This window comes from Neofelis nebulosa, chromosome 4, assembly GCF_028018385.1.
Source record: "Neofelis nebulosa isolate mNeoNeb1 chromosome 4, mNeoNeb1.pri, whole genome shotgun sequence".
NCBI lineage: Eukaryota > Metazoa > Chordata > Mammalia > Carnivora > Felidae > Neofelis > Neofelis nebulosa.
Genome location: NC_080785.1, coordinates 64,868,385 through 64,890,986, shown reverse-complemented (window position 1 = coordinate 64,890,986; position 22,602 = coordinate 64,868,385). Strand labels below are relative to the sequence as shown.

At 38.0% G+C, this 22,602-nt stretch overlaps 1 protein-coding gene across 3 annotated transcripts in view; it reads right to left on the bottom strand.

Annotated features, from left to right (window-relative positions):
* Positions 1-22,602, bottom strand: part of THSD7A (thrombospondin type 1 domain containing 7A) — a 446,765-nt gene that overhangs the window by 256,337 nt on the left and 167,826 nt on the right. For all 3 annotated transcript variants that reach the window (XM_058724979.1, XM_058724982.1, XM_058724980.1), the window contains exon 2: positions 5,319-6,150. In XM_058724979.1, coding sequence (XP_058580962.1) covers positions 5,319-6,150 — 832 coding nt within the window. The remainder of the gene's footprint in view (positions 1-5,318; positions 6,151-22,602) is intronic.

Sequence of the window (22,602 nt, the reverse complement as noted above, 5' to 3'; positions counted from 1 at the left end):
TTTAACCTCCATGCTTTTGGAGGTTTTCCAGACATTTTCCTGTGGTTGATTTCAAGCTTCATAGCATTGTGGTCTGAAAGTATGCATGGTATAATTTCAATTCTTTCTATACTTATGAAGGGCTGTTTTGTGACCCAGTATATGATCCATCTTGGAGAATGTTCCATGTGCACTCGAGAAGAAAGTATATTCTGTTGCTTTGGGATGCAGAGTTCTAAATATATCTGTCAAGTCCATTTGGTCCAATGTATCATTCAGGGCCCTTGTTTCTTTATTGACTGTGTGTCTAGATGATCTATCCATTTCTGTAAGTGGAGTGTTAAAGTCCCCTGCAATTACCACATTCTTATCAATAAGGTTGCTTATGTTTGTAAGTAATTGTTTTATATATTTGAGGGCTCCGGTATTCGGCGCATAGACATTTATAATTGTTAGCTCTTCCTGATGGATAGACCCTGTAATTATTATATAATGCCCTTCTTCATCTCTTGTTACAGCCTTTAATTTAAAGTCTAGTTTGTCTGATATAAGTATGGCTACTCCAGCTTTCTTTTGGCTTCCAGTAGCATGATAAATAGTTCTCCATCCCCTCACTCTCAATCTGAAGGTGTCCTCTGATCTAAAATGAGTCTCTTGTAGACAGCAAATAGATGGGTCTTGTTTTTTGATCCATTCTGATACCCTATGTCTTTTGGTTGGAGCATTTAATCCATTTACATTCAGTGTTATTATAGAAAGATACGGGTTTAGAGTCATCGTGATGTCTGTATGTTTTATGCTTGTAGTGATGTCTCTGGTACTTTGTCTCACAGAATCCCCCTTAGGATCTCTTGTAGGGCTGGTTTAGTGGTGACAAATTCCTTCAGTTTTTGTTTGTTTGGGAAGACCTTTTTCTCTCCTTCTATTCTAAATGACAGACTTGCTGGATAAAGGATTCTCGGCTGCATATTTTTTCTGTTTAGCACACTGAAGATATTGTGCCAAGCCTTTCTGGCCTGCCAAGTTTCAAAAGAGAGATCAGTCACAAGTCTTATAGGTCTCCCTTTATATGTGAGGGCACGTTTATCCCTTGCTGCTTTCAGAATTTTCTCTTTATCCTTGTATTTTGCCAGTTTCACTATGATATGTCGTGCAGAAGATCGATTCAAGTTACGTCTGAAGGGAGTTCTCTGTGCCTCTTGGATTTCAATGCCTTTTTCCTTCCCCGGTTCAGGGAAGTTCTCAACTATTATTTCTTCAAGTATCCCTTCAGCACCTTTCCCTCTCTCTTCCTCCTCTGGGATACCAATTATGTGTATGTTATTTCTTTTTAGTGTATCACTTAGTTCTCTAATTTTCCCCTCATACTCCTGGATTTTTTTTATCTTTCTCTCAGCTTCCTCTTTTTCCATAACTTTATCTTCTAGTTCACCTATTCTCTCCTCTGCCTCTTCAATCCGAGCTGTCGTCGTTTCCATTTTGTTTTGCATTTCGTTTAAAGCGTTTTTCAGCTCCTCGTGACTGTTCCTTAGTCCCTTGATCTCTGTAGCGAGAGATTCTCTGCTGTCCTCTATACTGTTTTCAAGCCCAGCGATTAATTTTATGACTATTATTCTAAATTCACTTTCTGTTATATTATTTAAATCCTTTTTGATCAGTTCATTAGCTGTTGTTATTTCCTGGAGATTCTTCTGAGGGGAGTTCTTCCGTTTGGCCATTTTGGATAGTCCCTGGAGTGGTGCGGACCTGCAGGGCACTTCCCCTGTGCTGTGGTGTATAACTGGAGTTGGTGGGCGGGGCCGCAGTTCGACCTGATGTCTGCCCCCAGCCCACCGCTGGGGCCACAGTCAGACTGGTGTGTGCCTTCTCTTCCCCTCTCCTAGGGGCGGGATTCACTGTGGGGTGGCGTGGCCCGTCTGGGCTACTTGCACACTGCCAGGCTTGTGGTGCTGGGGATCTGGCGTATTAGCTGGGGTAGGTAGGCAAGGTGCACGGGGGCAGGAGGGGCAGGCTTAGCTCGCTTCTCCTTAGGTGATCCACTTCAGGAGGGGCCCTGTGGCAGCGGGAGGGAGTCAGATCCGCTGCCGGAAGTTTGGCTCCGCAGAAGCACAGAGTTGGGTGTTTGCACAGAGGAGCGAGCAAGTTCCCTGGCAGGAACTGGTTCTCTTTGGGATTTTGGCTGGGGGATGGGCGGGGGAGATGGCGCTGGCGAGCGCCTTTGTTCCCCGCCAAGCTGAGCTCTGCCGTCCGGGGGCTCAGCAGCTCTCCCTCCCTTTGTCCTCCAGCCTTCCCGCTTTCTGAGCAGAGCTGTTAACTTATGACCTCCCAGACGCTAAGTCGCAGTCGCGCTTGCTGTCGGAACACACTCCATCTGGCCCCTCGGCTTTTGCCAGCCAGACTCAGGGGCTCTGCTTGGCCGGCAGGCCACCCCTCTGCCCCGGCTCCCTCCCTCCAGTCCATGGAGCGCACACCGCCTCGCTGCCCTTCCTACCCTCTTCCGTGGGCCTCTCGTCTGCGCTTGGCTCCGGAGTCTCCGTTCTGCTAATCCTCTGGCAGTTTTCTGGGTTATTTAGGCAGGTGTAGGTGGAATCTAAGTGATCAGCAGGACGCGCAGTGAGCCCAGCGTCCTCCTATGCCGCCATCTTCCAACCTCCGACTCTGTGTGTAGTGATTTAGAATTCTTGTCCACTGGCCACCAACCTTTAGTCCATCAGTCCATCAAACTGGTAGTCCTTTCTTGGCAGTAATGGCATAGTGAGCTTCTTATTCAGTCTTGCCTATTATGCCATTCTGTTTTCAAACAAACTCAAAGATGTTCCAGCAGCCCTTTCTCTTAACTCAGACCATGCCCTACTGATGAGGTGTCATTAGCTTAGCCGTCACAAAGTTCAGGCTACTCAGAAATTTTGAGTGTTCACAGAAGGTGCAAAGACAGAACACCCTTCTAAGTGTCTTCCTTCAGTTAGTTAATTTTATCACATTCTCTAAATCTCTAAATCATTTGTGACTTGAGACTATGACTGTTTCCTAATGTCATGAAAGAATAGACTTTCATTTGTATTTTTCATTCTTATTGATATCAGTCTGTTTGAAAGCAAAAAGTAGGGCAGATCTATCATCTTCAACTTGCAAGTTCTAGCAGTAATTCTAATACAATTAAGCAGAATTGTTGGCATTGACCATTTACTCTTTATTTCATTAGCTTCAGTGATGTGGTGGAAAGTTTGAGCAAAACATAGGTCAAAATACCTGATTTTTGTCCCTTCTTCCCTGAGACTTTAACTTTCTTAATAATATATATTTATTCATATATATTCTTATATATAATTCTTAAATGCAAGAGACATTAATAACCAATTTAATGTAAAGCTTAATCTATGGCCTAATAAGTTATAACATATAGGTAATTGCCATTTTGTTGTTAGATAGGCTATTTCTAATAGAATCTAAGCATCTGACAAATGATCTACAGATTTTTAAATGTGTTTGCTTATTTCAAACAACTAAATGGGAATATGAGGCTCTATGCAATGGTAGGTACTTTCCTAATTATAGTTTTAATTGACTGGTCAACATTAAATTAAATGTCTACAGCACGTTAACTCAATGACGGCAGGAGACACCTCAAGTTGCCTTGGAGGCTCATTTAATTACTTAGTGGAGGCCAAGTAACTAACGTAACTATAATACTTCAGGAAAAGAGATCAGGAAATCACTAGGATAAGAATAGTCAGAAAAGAATAAAACAGGGATTGAACTGAAACCATGATATAGAATCAGAAGTGAACACATATACAGACACATACGTGTAAGGAGTTGTAGGAACCTGGAGGATCAAGGCAAGATATCAAGCAACCATTAACAAGACCAAGACAGACCAAGACAGGACCAATACCACGAGATGAAGAAAAGAAAGATTACTGGTGTGGCTGAGAAAAAATACAACTGTCTAAGTACAAACAGGGGAAGGACTGGACATATCCTAAAAATGGTGACCAAAGGAACACTATAGACAAACTACTGTCTAGATAAGTCAAGTGTTCATTTGTTTACTCATTTATTTAAACTATATCCTGCACTAAAAAGGCTTTAAAACCAGCTTTCAAAATCCACAGATAGCAAAATCACTAGGTAGCAATGAAGGAAGGAAAATAATGGGGGTGAGAAAAAGACGAAGCCAGCGGGTTATGGTAGTAAGCAACGTGCCTGCCGCACAGTCCTATTCATGTTCCCAGGAGCCAAAGCAAACAGGCACATGTGATCTGGTATAAGATTTCCAGGGCCACGGGGAAAGCCATTGAGCTGCTCGCCAGTAGCACATGGGTTGAGACTTCTGTGAAATTTATCTTATGTGTTTTTAATCAAGAGAACAGACTGTGTGATGGAGGAGATGACACTTTCAATGTCATTTCTACAATAAATATGATATAAAATTCTGAGTGATGCTACCATAATTTCACTCCGTTTAGTCCAAGTCATAACTGCATAAATAGTTCAGAAAAAAGCAATTATGCAAATGATCCAGATAAGACACTCCCAGATGGTCTGGCTTATCCAAGAGCAAAATTTAGAATATCCAGAGAACATCATATCCTTTAGATAATCCTCAATGAATAATCCTCAATGAATATTTTCACAACAAGTAAATCACACATGAGAAAGTCCTTCATAATACAGTCATTATTTACCCAGAGATAATTTGACAAATAATTTCTGTCTAGAACATGCAGCCAATTAATTACATGTTTTCTAAACTACTCATGATTAAATACCATCTACTTAATTTTTTCTGGTCCTTCCTTTTTTTTCCCCCTCTGGGGAGATTTATTCCATTTTATAAAATGTGAAAGAGAATTATTCTTAGGTATAGCTCCCTGGGTTGCTATTTAGATTTTGTTTATAGGGTAATTCTAAAAATGCTATGAACTTGGAGAGATTACAAGTATGCTTTTCTCTCACTAAAGTAAGTATCTGAATTCAAAATCCCAAAACTCCAGCTACTGGGTAAGTTTCTTGTTCCCCCATTGGAGGTGGAAACAGTTCTACTGACTTAGAGAAGTAGTGTCATCTCACGGAGACTAACTGATGCTATGGCTTTTGGACAGCAAAGTTTCAATTCACTCTAGTAGTACAGGGCCTAAACATGAGTAAAACAGAAATAATGTCAGGAAACCCAAAAAAGCTCAAATGCCTTAAGTAGAAAATCTTATGCTTGAGCGTAGGTCATTCTAGGTTGTATACATACGCATCTCAGGACTTAGTACAGCAGAGTCTTAAGTACCTTCTAGCCCATGGCTTGGACAGTGAGACACACACAGTTAACGGTTATAAAATGTTACCTCAAATCGGCAGCCTTCCCCGTCTTGTTAGTACACGTAACCTCTCTGGTCTGATATCCAATCTGGATGTCCCAATATTTATTCTCTTGTCGGTTCTGTCTGTTTCTGTTTCTTTTCTTCTTAATAAGTTCACGGGCTTCTGGATCCTTCACTCCTTTTCCTCGGTCCTTTTCCCGTTCTTTATTCTTCCCGCGTCTCCTTGCCTGTCTTACTTGTCTGGAGTGAGGCATTGAGCACGAGCTCCAGGGCCCCACGTGCAAGCTGTACATGGTCTCTTCATCCTCACACGGGCTGGACTGGCACACCTGAAACTCTGTCAAGTTCGGGCAGCCGGAGCCTCCAAACTGGGGTGGCGCTACCACATGCCGTGTCCGGTGCTGGAGCCCACTGCCACACGTCTTGGAGCATTCTGACCAGGCAGAAAACTCAGACACGATGCAATCTTGCTGGCAGGGGATGAGACAGGCCTGTTCCAGGAGAGGTTTGGGCTCAAAGTACTCGCAAATGATATCCTCTGCCGGAATGTCTTTCTCTTTCTGGATGCATGTTATCTCTCTCACCTGAATGCCTTCCTCCCCCTTAACGCATTCAAGGGGTTTCTCCAGGCTTTTGGAAATCACAGGCTGACAGTGATTCCAGGGTCCCAGCCTCCAGTCATACAACTCCTTGTGCCAGTCACACACTTTGAAACAGTTTTGCTGATTACTGGGTCTCTCAGCCTGTTTACAGTTTGTGTGTAACGTTGTCCAGCCTTCCACATGAGCACACCACACAGCCCGGGTTTGAATGCCTCCTGGGCCACATTCATCTCCCATGCATCGGCCCCACGGACCTGAAAATGATACAAGAGTTAACAGTGCCACTGGAAGAAAACTGTAAATTATTTCACTTTCCGGAAAGACGTGTCAAGATCTAGTACGTTAAGTCTCCCTGAAGTGTTATAAAGTAGGTCTCTGCACATGACTGCTGGAAAGTAATGATCTGCACTCAGTAGTGTTGCAAAGGGAGAAGTATGTCACAGAGTCTATATACGGTAACTTCTGGGACACGTTCATTTCGGGGCCTTTTGGGATTATTAGGATTGCTTTTCTTCATTTCCTTAATTTTAGGTGGAGGACCCTTGCTCGTAAAGGACATCAGGAATTAGTCACAGTGCAAACATTACTCCTCGCCTTGTAACTATCAAATCCACGTCAGTAACAGGCAAGGAAGGTGGCCCCTTGTGAACAACTTCAGCTCCTACAGGCTTCTCTTTTCCAGAGCAGTTAAGGATTTTGTAGAACGTGCTCTCCTCTTTCTCATTTTCTAATTCTGTGCATACTGTGACTGTAAGAGTCTAGTGGGTATATATGCGTGTAGTGGCAGAAGTGTTAACTTTCTGGTAACCAAAGCTGGGAAGTGACAAATTTTCATTTAAGCACATACTGCCTTTAAATTTACTCCCCTCTAAATTAATTTTTCTCATCTCCCCAGTGAAGGATAAAGATGGGCAAGAAAATTAAAATTTAACTAAAGAACTCTTATGACTTTCTGTATGTTAAAGGGTTTTTGGGAGTTTTAATCAATTCATTTGTTTCCTAAATAGAAACTATTGGGGATTATATAGCTGTTTTATGGAACACTTAAGTCAGTGGCTTTAGAATGAAGTATGAGCTTTTTAGCTTAGAATCCTTCTTAGCATAAACTGAAACCTTCTTATTTGCACAATTTTTTTAATTACAAAAGGAATTCCGGTGTTTTGAGAGATGTCTCAATTTGTGAAATTGAGAATTATTTTGGAATTTTAAACAAAATGATCATATATAATTTCATGATTTTCAAAATATGGTCCATGGAATTTGAGGGACTATTTGGCATAGCCTAGAGTCATCTTCAACAGGTGGTACCAGAAGGTGAGGACCAGCATAAAGGATTGGGCTCTAGGGTCCCCAGCCAAACTCCACTGCCCTTCTGCATCACTGTTGTTATAAGAAAAGCTCCGTTATTATTATTTATTTATACATATGCTGATATTATGCATAAGATTTTGTCAGATATGAGACTTCTGCTGGAAAGTGAAAACCATGAAACGAAGCCAACACATTCACTCCAATGATGAGAAAAACAGGTGACAAGAAGGGGAAGTGATTTTCCAAGTTCACATCTTGAATGAATAAAAAAAAAAATTATGCTGGATTTCAGATTCTTGTCCTGACTTATAGTTTTATGATTTAGCCTAGATCTCAGAGCTTGAGACTTAGATATTCCTATGCAAAATGATTAATCTAGAAAGAATGCAATAAGAAGAATGTGTTCATTATGTGCAAACATTTAATTTTGTTTAACTAGGAACATGTTTACAATTTGATGATGCCAACTTCATTACAAATGGAATAACGGAGTTGTAAACAGGACAGTATTTTCAGTCAATATCCTTTCTAATAATTATTGCATGAAACTATGAATTGGATATTTGGCATACCCATTTCACTACTTTATGAAGTTCACATGTAGAGTTATAAGGGACTTAAAATACATTTAGGGAAATAGTCTTAGCAGAGTGATGTCAAAACTTTATGAGCTAAGAAAGTCAGTGAGTTTGCTACAACTGTCATCATGCAATATCTGATGATATCTTAATTTTATTTTTAATTTGTCAAAGGGAATTATACGTTCATGTGTCTTGATGCTCTGAGAAATGTTCTAAATATACAGTTTGGGAATCTGAACCTTGATGCTTTTCAAAGGAACACAGGGATATGTATAAAATTTTAGATTTAATCCCATACATCTTTGGTATTTTTTCCTCTTTCCTACTGTGCTTAAACAAAACAATAATCTCTATTTCCCACTCTAAACAAAGAATATAAAGGTATATTTATGTTGGACCATCAAGTTAGGAGCAAACCATATATACACATATAAATTTCAAAGTGTGTCTTGAAATAACCCAGAGTCTAAACCCCAGAGGCAATTAAGCAAAATTCCTTGATATTTTATTGTTTTCCAATCTTTGATGTTAATTATGAGATTGGACTAATGAATCAGATTAGGACTATTAAGAAGCTAGTCTCTTTTTAAAGTTTAAATTTATATTCCACTTAGGTATACAGTGTAATATTAGTTTCAGGTATGCAATTTAGTGATTCCATACTTACAACACTCAACCATCATCACAAGTGGCACTCCTTAATCCTAATCACCTATGTAATCCATCACCACACCCTCCCCCCAACATTCCTTCTGGTAACTATTAGTTTGTTCTCTATAGTTAAGAGTGTGTTTCTTGGTTTGCCTTTATCTCTCTTTTCCCTGTGCTTGTTTGTTTCTTAAGTTTCACATATGAATTAAATCACATAGTATCTCTCTTTTTCCTACTGAGTTGCTTCACTTAGTATAATACTCTTTAGCTCCATCCACGTCATTGCAAATGGCAAGATTTTATTCTTTTATATGGCTAATATTCTATTACGTGTGTGTGTGTCACATCTTCCTTATTCACTCATCTTCCTCATTCATCCACCCATTCATCATTCATTCATTCATTCATTCATTCATGAGACATTTGGGCTCTTTCCATAATTTGGCTATTATAGATAATGCTGCTATAAACATAGGGAAGTATGTATCCCTCTGAATTAGTATTTTTGGATTCTTTGGGTAAATACTTAGTAGTACAACTGCTGGATCATAGAGTAGTTCTATTTTTAACTTCCTGAGAAACTTTCATACTCTTTTCCAAAGTAGTTGCACAGTTTGCATTCCCAACAGCAGTGCAAGAGGTTTCTCCCTTTCCCCACATCCTTGAAGTATGGTTAGAGAGAACATACCTCAACATAATAAAGGCCATATATTAAATACCCAGAGTTAATGTCATCCTCAATGTGGAAAATCTGAGAGGTATTGCTCTATGGTCAGGAAAAAGACAGTGATGCCCAATCTTACCACTGTTATTTAACATAGTACTAGAAGTCTTAACCACAGCAATCAGACATCAAAAAGAAGCAAAAGGGGAGCACCTGGGTGGCTCAGTTGGTTAAGCGCCTGACTTTGGCTCAGGTCATGATCTCACAGCTTGTGAGTTCGAGCCCCATGTCGGACTCTGTGCTGACAGCTCAGAGCCTGGAGTCTGCTTCAGATTCTATGTCTCCCTCTTCCCTGTGCCCCTCCCCTGCTTGCACTCTGTCTCTCTCTCTCTCTCACTCAAAAATAAATAAACTTAAAAAAAATTTTTTAATTAAAAAAAATAAAAGGCATCCAAATCAGCAAGGACAAAGTGAAATTTTCCCTATTTGCAAATGACATGATACTCTATATAAAAAATGCAAAAGACTCCACCAAAAAACTGCTAGAAGTGATACACAAATTCAACAGTTGTAGGATACAAAATCAACATACAAAAATCTACTGCATTTCTATAAACCAATAATGAAGCAGCAGAAAGAGAAATTAAGGAATCAATCCCGTTTACAATTGCACCAAAAACAGTAAGATACCCAGGAATCAACCTAACCCAAGAGGTGAAAGACCTGTGCTCTGAAAAATATAAAACATTGATGAAAGAAACTGAAGATGGCACAAATAATGGAAAGACATTTGATGCTCATGGATTGGGAGAACAAACTGTTAAAATGTCTCTACTACCCAAAGGAATCTACACATTTAATGCAAGCCCTGTCAAAATACCACCAGCATTTTTCACACAGCTAGAACCATCCTCAAGTTTATATGCAATTACAAAAGGATACCAAATAGCCAGAGCAATCTAGAAAAAGCAAAGCAAAGCTAGAGGTGTCAAAATTGCAGGCTTCAAGCTGTATTACAAAGCTGTAGCAATCAAAACAGTATGGTACCAGCACACACACACACACACACACACACACACACACAAACATAGATCAATGAAACAAAAAAGAAAATACAGTTATGAAACCCCATCTATATGGTCAGTTGATCTTAAACAAAGCAGGAAAGAATATCCAATGGGAAAAAGACTATCTTCAACAAACAGCATCAGGAAAACTGGACAGCAACATCGAAAGAATGAAACTGGACCACATTCTTATACCATACACAAAAATAAATTCAAAATGGATGAAAGACCTGAATGTGAGACCTGAAACCATACAAATACTAGAGGAGAACACAGGCAGTTACTTCTTTGTCATTGGCCATAGCAACTTCTTTCTAGATGTGCCTTCTGAGGCAAAGGAAACAAAAGCAAAAATAAACTATTGGGTCTACATCAAGACAAAAAGCTTATGCAGAGTGAAGGAAACAATCAACAAAACTAACATACAACCTATGGAATGGGAGAAGATATTTGCAAATGGCATATCTAATAAACAGTATCTAAAATCTATAAAAAACTTATCAAACTCAACACCCCCAAAAATAATCCAACGAAAAACTGGCAGAAGACATGAACAGACATTTTCCCAAAGAAGACATCCAGATGGCCAACAGACATGAGAAGATGCTCAACATCACTGATCATCAGGGAAATACAAATCACAACTACAGTGCAGTATCACCTCATATTTGTCAGAATAGCTAAAGTCAACAATACAAGAAGTGAGGCCTTTATCCTCAAAGTACAAACAACAACAAAAAATTCATAACAAAGTTATAAATTTGGAACTTATTTGGACTTTTAATATAGGTTTAGGTACCATTAATGGGTGCATTTTACTTGATAAAAACTAATATTTTATTACAGAAATCTTAGTATACAAAGTGTGAAATTATTTCAAGTCTGCTAGTTATTGCTGAGTAAGGAAATACACCTACCAAAACCAAAACCTCCAAAATTATGAAGCAGAACTATGTAACAGTAGATAATTATTAAGTTTTAAAAATACCCTAGAAAAGAAATGACAAAGATATTAAACTTACAAGCCAAGTTATAGCTACAACTCCAGGCTTACATCTAAATTTATTAAAAATAAAAGTGTATGATGGTTATTTTGAAAATGACTCATGGTTTATTAATACTGTATTAGATAGAGTTCCCTTTAGACATATTCTCAGAATATGTGTTTCTCACATTATGTTTAACACAATTTCAATCAATTGATTGAATAACTGTTTGCCTATTGCATTAGACTGACTCTATGACCCCTACAGTAGAGAATTTGCTGGTCTTCTGCAACATTTGGTTTGATTATGTTTTAATTTTCAGGTCTGGCTTTTGTATGAATTTCAACTGTTTTGCTCAGAAAAAAGAGAATTAAGTTTTCAGACCATAATATTCAAAGCATTTACATGACTGATGTCAATGCCAGGAGAAGGAAAGAAATCGAGTTCAAGAAAATTTCTATACTATTTCATATACAGTAAAAATGAGCAAGCAATTCTAAAGTTTAGATAACTACTAAAGGCATACATTCTAAATACAATACAACTGAATTTCTTTCCAAAATCTATTACCATAGATTCTATTAACCAGCTATTCACAGACAACACTCTTGGGTGTATTTTATTCCAAGTATATTTAAATTGAGAACCAGGAGATAGGGTATCCCCAGAAAATTCCATGGAGATCTACAAAAATACTCACTAGGTAAGGTAAAATAAAATGCATGAAGGCACCAGTGAAAGTAGAGGTGGCAATTTTACCACAGTTGAACCTGAAAAAGCTCATTTGCTTTGCAGACTTTGACTGCTGTCTTATCTTTTCACTGCACCTTGGGTATTGCATGTGTGTCCAATTAATAGACCTCTTCAAAAAAAAAAAAAACACATCTTTACCATTGTACACCCGATGAAGGACTGTCTACTTCTGTCCTCCAGTCTTAAAATAATCACACACTGAACAGAAAGGAGACCACATCTAAAACTGTTCTTGACAGCTAAGAATTGTGAACCCAATTAGCTACCATGTTGCAAGAGAAACAAATGTTTGAAAGTGCAATTGGGAAGCACAATATGCAAACTCTATTAAGCAAAATATGAAGTCCTCTCCCAAGTACAATATGAGAATGTGATATTTACCTCCTATGTGTCTGCATAAATGTTAAACTGGACCCTTATAGCTCATATTACCAGGAATGGGAAGTAGCAGTGTTGGAAAGGTGGTGTGTGTGTGTGTGTGTGTGTGTGTGTGTGTGTGTAGGGATGTTCACTTTTTAACAAGAACAGAAATACTTCCTTATTTCATTTATTGTTCTTGTTCATGATTACATAGGAGGAACTTGGAATCTAACGGAAAAAAAAAACAAAGGATAACCAGCTTTCTGCTTAAGGTCTTGGATAATATCTCTTTATGAATGGAAATGTATTCCTACATACAGATTTGTAGGATTGTGCTCGTTCAGTATCATGCAATACTTTTCTAGGATTTAGGTCAATGAATATACATAGAATACTTAGCTTGACAGATTTTATGTAAATTGAGAAATGTCACTAAAAAGAAGTTAAAGCAACTATTTACACACCCCAAATATTTATGTAATCGACAGACTCACGATACAAATATATTTACTTGTAACTGTTGCAGAATTACATTTCGCAAAAACAAATTTCAAGGAGTGCTACTTGGCTTAGTTTTCCATACAGTAGTACTTCAAATATAATTGTTAATTCACTTCCCAAAATTGTTCATAAAATAATGAATTTATTTTTATTCCTGCTAAACAGGATTTTATAACATGTTTATTCTCTTTGTGTCATTCAAAAGTCTCTATTTTAGTCCACAAAAGGTGGCCTTCTAAATTTAAAATTAGTATTTGGCCCACCATATTCAATATTGACTACTTCCAAGACTACTTATTGTATGTCAAGGGCATGAGAACAATAAAAGTTTGAGTCTATAAAAGGATACATTATTGACAGGTGGCCAGCAACTGTTCCAAAGAGCCTTATAAAAGATAAACACTATAAAAGAAGCATGAGAAAATTATGCAAACTACTTTCTGCCCTTGTTTGCCATAAAACTCTCAACTGAGCTAGTTTCTTGTTTGACTAAATGTGTTTGCATCCTTCAAATGAGAGAGTGCATTTTCCCTCCTGGATTTGGTTATGGAACAGCATGTCCTAGTTTGCCAAGATCAAGAAGTGTACAAGCAGCTTAGTAACATACTGAATTCTATGTCATAAATGCTGTGCAATATCCTATTTTCAAATCCACAATTCACAGAATTTTTAAAAATTCTATTTGTTTTTACTCAAGCAAATCAGCATATGAAAAGTAAGAAATCAAGGCTAGCAGGAAGAAAAATTCCTCACAAATCCCACGAACTAAAGGCAACTAGTCATATATTTGCTGCCATCCTATTAGGCAATTAAAATATATTTAAATAAATTTGGGATCTTGCTATAAGTTGTTTTATATTCTGCATTTTTATTTAACAGTATGTTATAAAAAGAATTCCATTTTAATAGATGTGAGGGAGGCCTCAGATACACACACACACACACACACACACACACACACACACACACACACACACAGACTGGACCCACTGGAGAGTTAATCCTGTTTGCTCTTCATAGTTGTACAATTAGACCTATACATGGTTGCATACTATGTTGTATCAATTTGCCATGATTTATCTAACATAGTCTATTTGTAGATATTTAGATCTTTTCCCCAAGTGTTTCAAACATTATAGAGAATGCTACAATGAACACCTATTGTACACAGGTCAGGTAATTCAGTCAAAGTTTTGCAAATTTTCAAGCCTTTGGTACATCTAGTATGGCAGAAGAGCTCACCAAAATGTCCCAGGTTTCCCTTCCACCAGCAATTACTGAGTATATTTTCTCCCTGATATCTACAGACTGTGATTTCTCCAGATTTGGACTTCCATTGGGGAAATCTTATGTATTTATGTAAATGAAGGACTGTCTACTTCTGTCCTCCAGTCTTAAAATAATCACACACTGAACAGAAAGGAGACCACATCTATGAGTCCTGTGGGCTCCAGAAAGCCCTCAAGCTTTTGGAGAAGTGATGTTATCCTTTCCCTTTCTCAGCATTGAAACATAATTTTGCTTATTTTGAACTCATTTGATCATTTCAAAGGATTTTTCTGTGGGTAGAAGCAAACACCTTGACTTAAATGGTCTTGAAATTGTTTCACAGATTGGTAATCCAAATGCCCGGCATACTGTGCCATTGGTTATCATACCACTTGATTTAATTATGAACATGTTGTCTGTCTAGGAGACCCCTCCGTACATATTTATGAGCACAAAACAGATAAACTTTTGATTAACTTACTGACCTAAAGTAGATGAAAATTCTTTAAAAAGTAAAACAAAAGGAGAGCTCATAGCTTCTTTGACTTGAGTTTTAATTTCATTTTAATTTAAAATATAACTCTCAAATGACAAATCAGTTTGGTGAATGAGGAGAGATCACTGTAAGTCAAGATGAGCTTCCATCTTCAATAATTAAAATGTAATAAAAAATATATAAGAATATAAAATTAAATGTACAAAATTAGAATAAGCTCTTTAAATCTGATGAGACAATGAATGATCAGTGATATGAGAGATGATTTTATAGTTGTCAAATATATTATGTCCCTATCATGCTTTTTGTCTCATAAGAAAGTTACTTAGCCTCTCTGGATCTTGGTCTCCCCCATTTGTAAAATACAGTATAAACCGTATCATTAACTTCCATTGTCTTGTAATGCTATGAGAAACAAAGACTGAGTTATCAACATTATGAGAAATATTGGAGCACCTGGCTTAGTGGGTTAAGCATCCAACTTGGGCTCAGATCATAATCTTACAGTTGTTGAGTTCAAGCCCTGCATCAGGTGTGTGCTGACAGTGTGAAGCTTGGAGCCTGCTTCAGATTCTCTCTCTCTCTCTCTCTCTCTCTCTCTCTCGGCCCCTCCCCCATTCACACTCTGTCTCTCTCTCTCTCTCAAAAATGAATATGTTAAAATTAAAAAAAATTATGAGAAATATTTATAATAAAGTTGTTTTTTTTCTCATGCAAAAAAGACTTTCATTTTTACGTGACTTAGTATTTTAAAGTCTGTATGCATCAGTGATTTCTTTAAGCTAGATTCCAATGAGGTGAATAACTGGGTGAAAGGGTATTGAGAATTTTAAAGTTTTTATTTTATTTATTTATTTATTTATTTATTTATTTTTCAACATTTTTTATTTATTTTTGGGACAGAGAGAGACAGAGCATAAACGGGGGAGGGGCAGAGAGAGAGGGAGACACAGAATCGGAAACAGGCTCCAGGCTCCGAGCCATCAGCCCAGAGCCTGACGCGGGGCTCGAACTCACAGACCGCGAGATCATGACCTGGCTGAAGTCGGACGCTTAACCGACTGCGCCACCCAGGCGCCCGAGAATTTTAAAGTTTTTAAATACACGTTGCTTAACTGAGTTTTCTTTTTTTCAACGTTTTTTTTTTTTTTTTTTTTTTTTTTTTTTTTTTTTATTTATTTTTGGGACAGAGAGAGACAGAGCATGAACGGGGGAGGGTCAGAGAGAGAGGGAGACACAGAATCGGAAACAGGCTCCAGGCTCCGAGCCATCGGCCCAGAGCCTGACGCGGGGCTCGAACTCACGGACCGCGAGATCGTGACCTGGCTGAAGTCGGACGCTTAACCGACTGCGCCACCCAGGCGCCCCTTAACTGAGTTTTCTGAGAAACTTGTGGAAATATAATCATGACACCCTAATCGGCATTGTTACTATAAATATTTTTGTTACTTTAATAAATACAAATCCGGGGCGCCTGGGTGGCTCAGTCGGTTGGGTGTCCGACTTCAGCTCAGGTCACGATCTCACGGTCCCTGAGTTCGAGCCCCGCGTCGGGCTCTGGGCTGATGGCTCAGAGCCTGGAGCCTGCTTCCGATTCCGTGTCTCCCTCTCTCTCTGCCCCTCCCCCATTCATGCTCTGTGTCTCTCTGTCTCAAAAATAAATAAACGTTAAAAAAAATTTTTTTTTAAAAATAAATACAAATGCATTAAAAAAATTTTTTTAATGTTTATTTTTGAGAGAGAGGGAGAGAGACAGAACTCAAGGAGGGGAGAGACAGAGAGAGACAGAAACACAGTCTGAAGGAGGCTCCATGGTCTGAGCTGTCAGCACAGAACCGATACAGGGCTCGAACCCACAAACCATGAGATCATGACCTGAGCTGAAGACGGAAGCTTAACTGACTGAACCACCTAGGTGCCCCCCAGTTCACTATTGTTTTAATTGAATTCTTATTAGATATGACCTTGAACATAATTATTACCTCTTCTGTGATTTGTTCAATTAGTTTATTTTCCAGTGATATCATGGCTCTTTATCTTAATACAGTTTGTTGGTGCTATTAACATTCTCTATGCCCTTTAAAAATGTAGTATGTTCTCTTTCCTACTTTTTTGGTTACGATGATTTTTATGTTTTCAATATGCAAACTTCTCACTAACACAATCTTATGCTTCTTCCATTGCTTTTAGGCTGAAAAATATCTTCAAGTACAAAGATATAAATAGACATTACTCGTTAAATTATACAAAACTTCCATTCTCTTTATAGATTCATTTAAAACATCTATATTAAACCCATCAGGATTTTATTTTGAGTATGTTTAAAGGCAAACTTTGAACATTTTATTTTCTCCATAGTTAGGTAATTTTACCAAGAATACACAAAACTATTATTTTAAGGTACTCACTAGCATCAAAACATGGAAATGAGAACGGCTTAAATACTTCATCCCTAGATTTTATTTCTGTATTTCATTTTATTGCCATACTTTGTTATTACTATATTTTATTTATTTGTACAGTATACAGTATACTTCCACATCTATAATCTCATTTGATTTTTATATCATGTTAGACATGAATAGATTATTATATTACAGAGTAGGTTTAATCTTTTAAGACTAGAGAAAAATATAAAGCCATAAATGGCCCAAATATTTCTATTGTTTCATAGGATGCAGTTAAACATCCAAAAAAAGAAAAGTTATATTAGCTATATGTGACGAATCCAGATCGAGAATTCATGTTGCCATAATGAAGAGTCCTTAACTTTTGAATAATGTCCCATTCAAGTACTGGGATGCCCAAACTAATTTCTTAAGGAAAAGTATTCTTCAAGATAATAAACTACGAAGTCAGGGTTTCCCTTGAAGCTTATAAAATTTGTTAGACCTTCAACTACAACACAACAAAATGGCGCACTAACAGCATTAATGTATATCAACATTAAAAAGACCTACTTGAGCAGTTGCACTGCCATTCTACAAAACAATATTTAACTCCACTCCCCTATTTCCCCAAAATAACAAAAAAAACCCTGATGTTTGTATGAGATTCCATTACACATGTAATTGGCAACAAAATATATATAAAATACAAATAGAAATTGTTGATCATAAAAATATGTAAACTCCATAGACTTGAAGATATGCCAATTCATTAATTTAATCTTTCCTACCTTGCTCTAGAGAATGGCTTTAAGGTAACAACATCAAATTTACTCTGAGTATATGCTGTCATTGGTTCTGTCTTATCATTGACACTAAAGCATGGCAATGAGCGTTATAGAATGATTCCTTCAAAAATGTGAAACATGTAAAAATTTCTAAGCATACCTTAGATCTTTGGTTACAATGGTCTCAAAGTCAGATACCTTTGAAGAATGTACATATTCAACAGTCTGAGCTCAATGGCTCTAAAGGAACTAAGTCAATAGGGTTTTTGGAGATATGGGATCCTATCATTTATAATTCTTACTTCATCCCAGAGAACTTTGAAATAAATAGTAAGTGAGGTCTTCATATAGCCAATCAAATTAAAAGCTTGCTGTCTTGTCTTGGATTATCCCAAAAGTAGAACTTGAGAGAAAAGCTTGTATGAAAGTAGTTTATTTCAGAAGTGATTCCACAGAGATCCCCATATAAAAGAGTTAGATGCAAAGGAAGCCTAGGCAAAGTGTTTACATAATTTATTTGATATTATGGACCCATATGGGCCTGATCCTTATCTCCCAAATATTCCATTTCCATTGCACACTGGATTTTTATTATGTGTAGTCAACCATTTTATTTGATGAGTTTCTTAACAGCCAGCTCAGGATATAAAACTTCAGTCAGGGTCAGCTGGTGTCCAATGTGCAATATCTATTAGGACACAACAGCAAGCCAGGATCTGGATGTGGGTGTTATATACTATTTTTTTTCTCCTAAAGGTAAATCTCTGTAGAAAGCATGGTTTTGCTCCCAAAACATAGTTGTTTATGCTGCAATTCTCCAATTAAAGGTAGCCGGAGATTCCAATTGGAGAATTGCAGCATAAACAACTATGTTTTGGGAGCAAAACCATGCTCTCTCAGAAATCTGTCTAATAACATCAGATCTTCTGGGCCATTATGACCTGGCTAGCTTAGCAGCTTGCACCATAGCCTGGATCTGTTATCCAGAGGTCTCTACTGCAGGATCCATTCAAATCTGGCAGTCTTCCTACCAATAAATAGACAGTGGTAATATCCCCAAGTATGATACATGCTCCTTTCAGAATACAAAAAGGCTGTGGTGTAGCCAGCCTCCAAAATAGCCCCCAATGATCCCTGCTTTTGGTATTCATGCCTTTCTATATAGTTCGCTCAAAACCTGAATAGAATTGACTTGTGGAACCACTAAGATGTAACAGGAACACTGGTATGTGGTATAAAAGTCTAGGTCAAAAAAGCTACTAGGGCTCCTGACTTGCCTTCTTTTGGTTAATTCTGGGAGAGGCAGCTATAATAGCATGAGGATACTTGAAGAGCCTTTCATAAAAGAAAGTGAGATCTCCTGCCAACACCCATGGGCCTGACCCATGAACTCTTTGGAAGCAGATCCATCAGCACCAGGAAAGCCCTCAGATGACTGCAGGCCTGGCCAATGTCTCAACCACAGCCTCCTAAGATACGTTGAGAAAGACCTACCCAGCTAAGCCACTTCCAAATTTCTAACACACAACAAATGTGAGATAATAAATATTGATTGATTATAATCTGAATTCTCAGGCAATGTGCTATGTACAGTGGTTACCTAACTCAGACTATGGAACCTGGAATAGGTATACTGCCACACCAAAAGTCTAAAATATGGGAGTGGCATCCTGGAACTGTGCAGGGCAGAAGCTGGAAGGACGAGGAGGAAAGTGTTAGTAAAAGCCAAAGGTACATTGAAAGGCTATAAGAAGGCAGCTTATGGTGAATGCCAGCAAGGACTTCAAAAGAAGTGAGGAGAGTATTACTGGAAACTTATCATGGCAGAAAGACCAGCAAAATTGTCACCTACAGTAATGTATAAAGCAGCAAGTATTTCTAATGGACTGGGTGATCTAAGATTTCCAGTCAGTGTATTGAGGATACCATCTGTTTTTTCTGATTAGGGAAGCTCTAATACTTGGGGCATGTCATGAATGCAGTGGACCAGTGTGCTATTCTGAGGAATGTCAAGACATTCATGGTCCCTGCCAACTATATTTTGACAAAAGGCAGAAGTGTTAATTTGGCTCAGGAGTGAGGGAGTGAATGCATCTGCTGTACATTCTCAAGTAAAAACAAACAGCTTTTAGTTCTTTTCACTAATGGAATTTGAGAAAAAAAAAAAACGCCCTTGCTAGATCAGTATCTCCACATGAAATGCCAAAAACTGTGTTGATTTGTTCTAGTTTAGATACCACATCCCTCATAGCAGCTGCAATCGGGCCTAACACTTGGCTAAGTGTACAGGAGCTTGCTTTCATCTTTCATGATTTATCCAGTTTACTTTTACTTTTTTTCATGGGCCATACAGGTCACTTGGACAGGTATATAATGTGAAACCACCTCTCCCACATCTTTAAAAAAATTTTTTTAATGTTTTATTTATTTTTGAGAGAGAGACAGAGTATGAGCAAGGGAGGGGCTGAAAGAGAGAGGTGGAGGCACAGAATCAGAAGCAGGCTCCAGGCTCTGAGCTGTCAGCACAGACCCCGACGCAGGGCTTGAACTTGTGAACTGTGAGATCATGACCTGAACTGATGTCAGACACTTAACCGACGGAACCACCCAGGCACCCCTATCCTGCATCTTTTAAATGTTGGACGTGGCAGTAATTTCTGGAATTCCTCCCAGGACATTATGTGAGAGCTTAATAGAAAAAGCTTCAGTAGCTATCTACATTTCACCTCACGCCATCAAAAAGAGTCTTAGCAGTCAGTAGTAAGCTACTCCATGCCAACCTAGCAGATGAGAAAGCAAAAGATTTATCCACTTTTCCCTATTCTCCATCAGTCATGAATGCCCCCAGGATCATTAACATTAACTTCCTCACAACTTCAAGGTGTGCACGAATGAAAGCTGGATGGGTTTCTGCAGGCATCTTGCACTACAATGTCAGAGAGGCTCTGGGAAAGTAGGCTGCTCAGCCAGTAGTAAGTTTGCACCTGTGTCAATCTGGTTAAACCTGTGTAAAACTGGAAGTCACAAAAGTGACTTGGAGATGGAGCCCAGAGGATTTGAAATGGCACACAATGGCATCCGATGCATAGCAAATGGTGAAGGGTTTCCTTTTGTTTTCCTTCTAAAAAGGCCAGACCAAAGGCATCTATTTTTCTATGAACAATATGCCTTCAGGACAAAATTGCTAAAGGCTGACAATGTCTGAATTTTTATCATATTTATTCATTCAACAGGTAGCTAGTACGATATATGATGAGGGAGGCAAGCGAGATAGGTATGTATTACAATAAGAAAGCACTACAAAAGGTGGAAACAACTCAAATATCCATCAATGAATAGATGAGTAAACAAAATGCTGTAAATTCATATTATGACTCAGCCTTAAAAGGAAATGAAATTCTGACACACAGTGCAACATGGATGAGCTCTGAAAACTTATGCTAAGTAAAATATGCCAGACACAAAAGGACAAATACCGTATGATCCACTATATGAGGTACCTAGAACGGCCAGTTTAACAGAAACAAAAGGTAGAATGTTACTAGGGGCTGAGGGGGGTTGGGAAGGAGGAATTACTGTTTAAAGGTAGAAACTTTCAGTTTGGGATGACAAAAAAGTTCTGGAGATGGATAATGGAATGGTTGTGCAATAATGTGAATGTACTTCATGCCACAGAATTGTTCATCTGAAAGTGGTAACATGACAAATTTTATGTGATGTGTATTTCACAATAAAAAAGACATATGGGACATCTGGGTGGGTCAGTCAGTTAAGTGTCCCACTTTGGCTCAGGTCATGATTTCACAGTCCGTGAGTTCCAGCCCCACGTTGGGCTCCGTGCTGACAGCTCAGAGCCTGGAGGCTTTTTCGGATTCTGTGTCTCCCACTCTCTTTCTGCCCCTCCTCATTCATTCATTCTCATTCTCATTCTCTCTCTCTCTCTCTCTCTCTGTCTCTCTCTCAGAAATAAAATAAAACATCTAAAAAAAAAGACACATAACATGCCAACAAATTCTAGCCAACATTTTTTTATATTCCCATCTACAACCCTCTGAAACTTAGAAAATCTTTCTGGATAGAACAACATGGTGCTAAGGTTCTAAGAAGTTACTGCCAAGTTCAAAGCCTTGGGGAATTCTTAAATTCCTTAGACGTAGAAGCAATCTGAGATCTTCAGGCAAAAATGGAAGGGTCAATTATAGATGTGATAGACTTTTCCTTGTTTTATTAACAATTTTATTAAACACTGAAAAAAGAAAGAGTGGCTCAGAGATGCCTATCACTATCATCTTCGGTCTAGTACCTCTCATATTAAATAGGTAGATACCATTAGAAATAACATATTCTAAGTTTTTTCTTCTGATGATGTTATATTGTTAACTGCATATCTCAACTGGAATATAGTTTTAGCCAATAATGTGAAATTGTGGATATAGTCTACCAAAAATGGAAAATAAAAATGAAATGGAAGTAATAAACTTTTGGTGTCTGTGTGGTTTTCTTTACATGTCTAGAGACATTTTATTCTTTGATTCTTTAGGACGTTTTTAGCCATATTCTAGTTAACAAATTATATCTACTTATATATATAGATCTATATATATGTACCTGTCACTTTTTATTTTTTATAAAGCTTTTTTTACATGTTATTTATTACATTTTAGTATCTCCTTGCATAGCAAGCCATTCTTGATACTGGAGTGGAGTGGTTTCATTACAATTTTTAAGGACAACAAATTCCTTTTATCTTTATACTGTTTTTTAATCTTCAGACTTAAAAAGACTACTGTTACAGACTTGAGAAACTGAGAAGTAGGACTTCTTTATAAGACACTGTAAGCCTTCCTTCATGGTTACCTTAAGTCAATAGCCATATGCATTGCTGTGTATTT